The following is a 1,355-nucleotide window of genomic DNA, read 5'->3' on the forward strand; positions in this document are numbered from 1 at the left end:
GCGCGGGGCCGGGGCCCAGGGGACCCCGGGCTACGGAGAGCGGGAAGAGGATGGACTGCCCGGCCCTCCCCCCCGGATGGAAGAAGGAGGAAGTGATCCGAAAATCTGGGCTCAGTGCCGGCAAGAGCGATGTCTACTACTTCAGGTACCTCCCTGGGGGCGGGGAGGGGTCCACGAGGTCATGCCGAGGTCAAGGGTCAAGAGCTGGCCAGGTCCGGGGATGCAAGATGGGAGCAGGGGCCCCAAGGGTATGTGGCAAGGACAGGCAGGCCTGGTAGTGGAAGGTGTCTGGAACCCTTGGGTGAGATTGACCCTAGCATAGCGAGAGGTGGAGTCTGAAAGGTAAGGGTGTCTTAGGTCCAGGCGTCAAGGAAGATAGTTTTGAAGAAAGGGTTACTCTAGCAGGGATGGTTAGTACACTGAAGGGTTAAAAAGAAGGTGTAATTCATCGAAACTATAAAACACAGTCACCGTTGGCTCTTGTCCCAGCCTGTCCTAGATTCATCATCACAAGAGTTGTTTAATCATGCACAGGAACAAGGTTTCAGTACTTGGTGGCATCCAGGAAAGTTTCATATGAAGTAGCCACTTAGAATGTCTGAAGTTTTTTGGAGCTCTTTGGTGTTGCAGAACGTGTTCTCTTTTGACATCGGAAACACTGTATATTAAGTTGTTAGAAGCCTAGACCAGCATTTGCCCCCCAGGGAACATTTGGCAATGTCTGGAGACATTTACGCTTCTCACACCTGGGGAGGGATTGCTACTGGCATCTAGCGGATAGAGGCCAGAGATGCTATCCTATAATACATACGCCAGCCCCCGCAATAAAGAATTATCTGCCCCCAAATGTTACCAGGGTAAGGTTGAGAATTCTGGTTTAAATACTTAAGAGTTTTCCACCTTAATGTAGTCTTGCAATCCTGTGGTCATGATGTTGATGTCCTTAGTTTGTCTAATAGTAAACTCAGGAAACTGTGGTTATCAATACTATTGGAATTATAAACAAATTTGTGGAATTGTATTATAAATAAGTTTAAGGAATTTTCTTATAAGCCTTTCCATTTAGAAAAGAGTATAAACATGTTGTATCCAGTGGTTTGGAGGGCCGCGTTTATGGACTGAAGCATATTTCGGGAGCGTGTTTGAGTGTTGGAGCCAGTTAGCCATCTGAATAATGTTATGAAGGATTTCTCTTCTGTCATTCTACTGGGAAAATGTGTATATACCTATAATATAATGTTTATGAATTGCGAGTTCTCAAATAGATTTAAAATAGTTACACAAACGTCTGTACATAAGTACATACAAGAATGAGTTCTGTTGAGTTAGTGTTGATACTTTTTTTTTTTTTTTTT

General features: G+C 44.9%; 1 protein-coding gene across 1 annotated transcript in view; it reads left to right on the forward strand.

The window, feature by feature from the left end:
* The window catches only part of Mbd2 (methyl-CpG binding domain protein 2), a 105,569-nt gene that overhangs the window by 34,245 nt on the left and 69,969 nt on the right, over positions 1-1,355 (forward strand). Inside the window, exon 3 of the mRNA XM_015482369.2 lies at positions 2-145. Coding sequence (XP_015337855.2) covers positions 2-145 — 144 coding nt within the window. The remainder of the gene's footprint in view (position 1; positions 146-1,355) is intronic.

The sequence above is a fragment of the Marmota marmota genome, unplaced genomic scaffold, assembly GCF_001458135.2.
Source record: "Marmota marmota marmota unplaced genomic scaffold, marMar, whole genome shotgun sequence".
Lineage (NCBI taxonomy): Eukaryota > Metazoa > Chordata > Mammalia > Rodentia > Sciuridae > Marmota > Marmota marmota.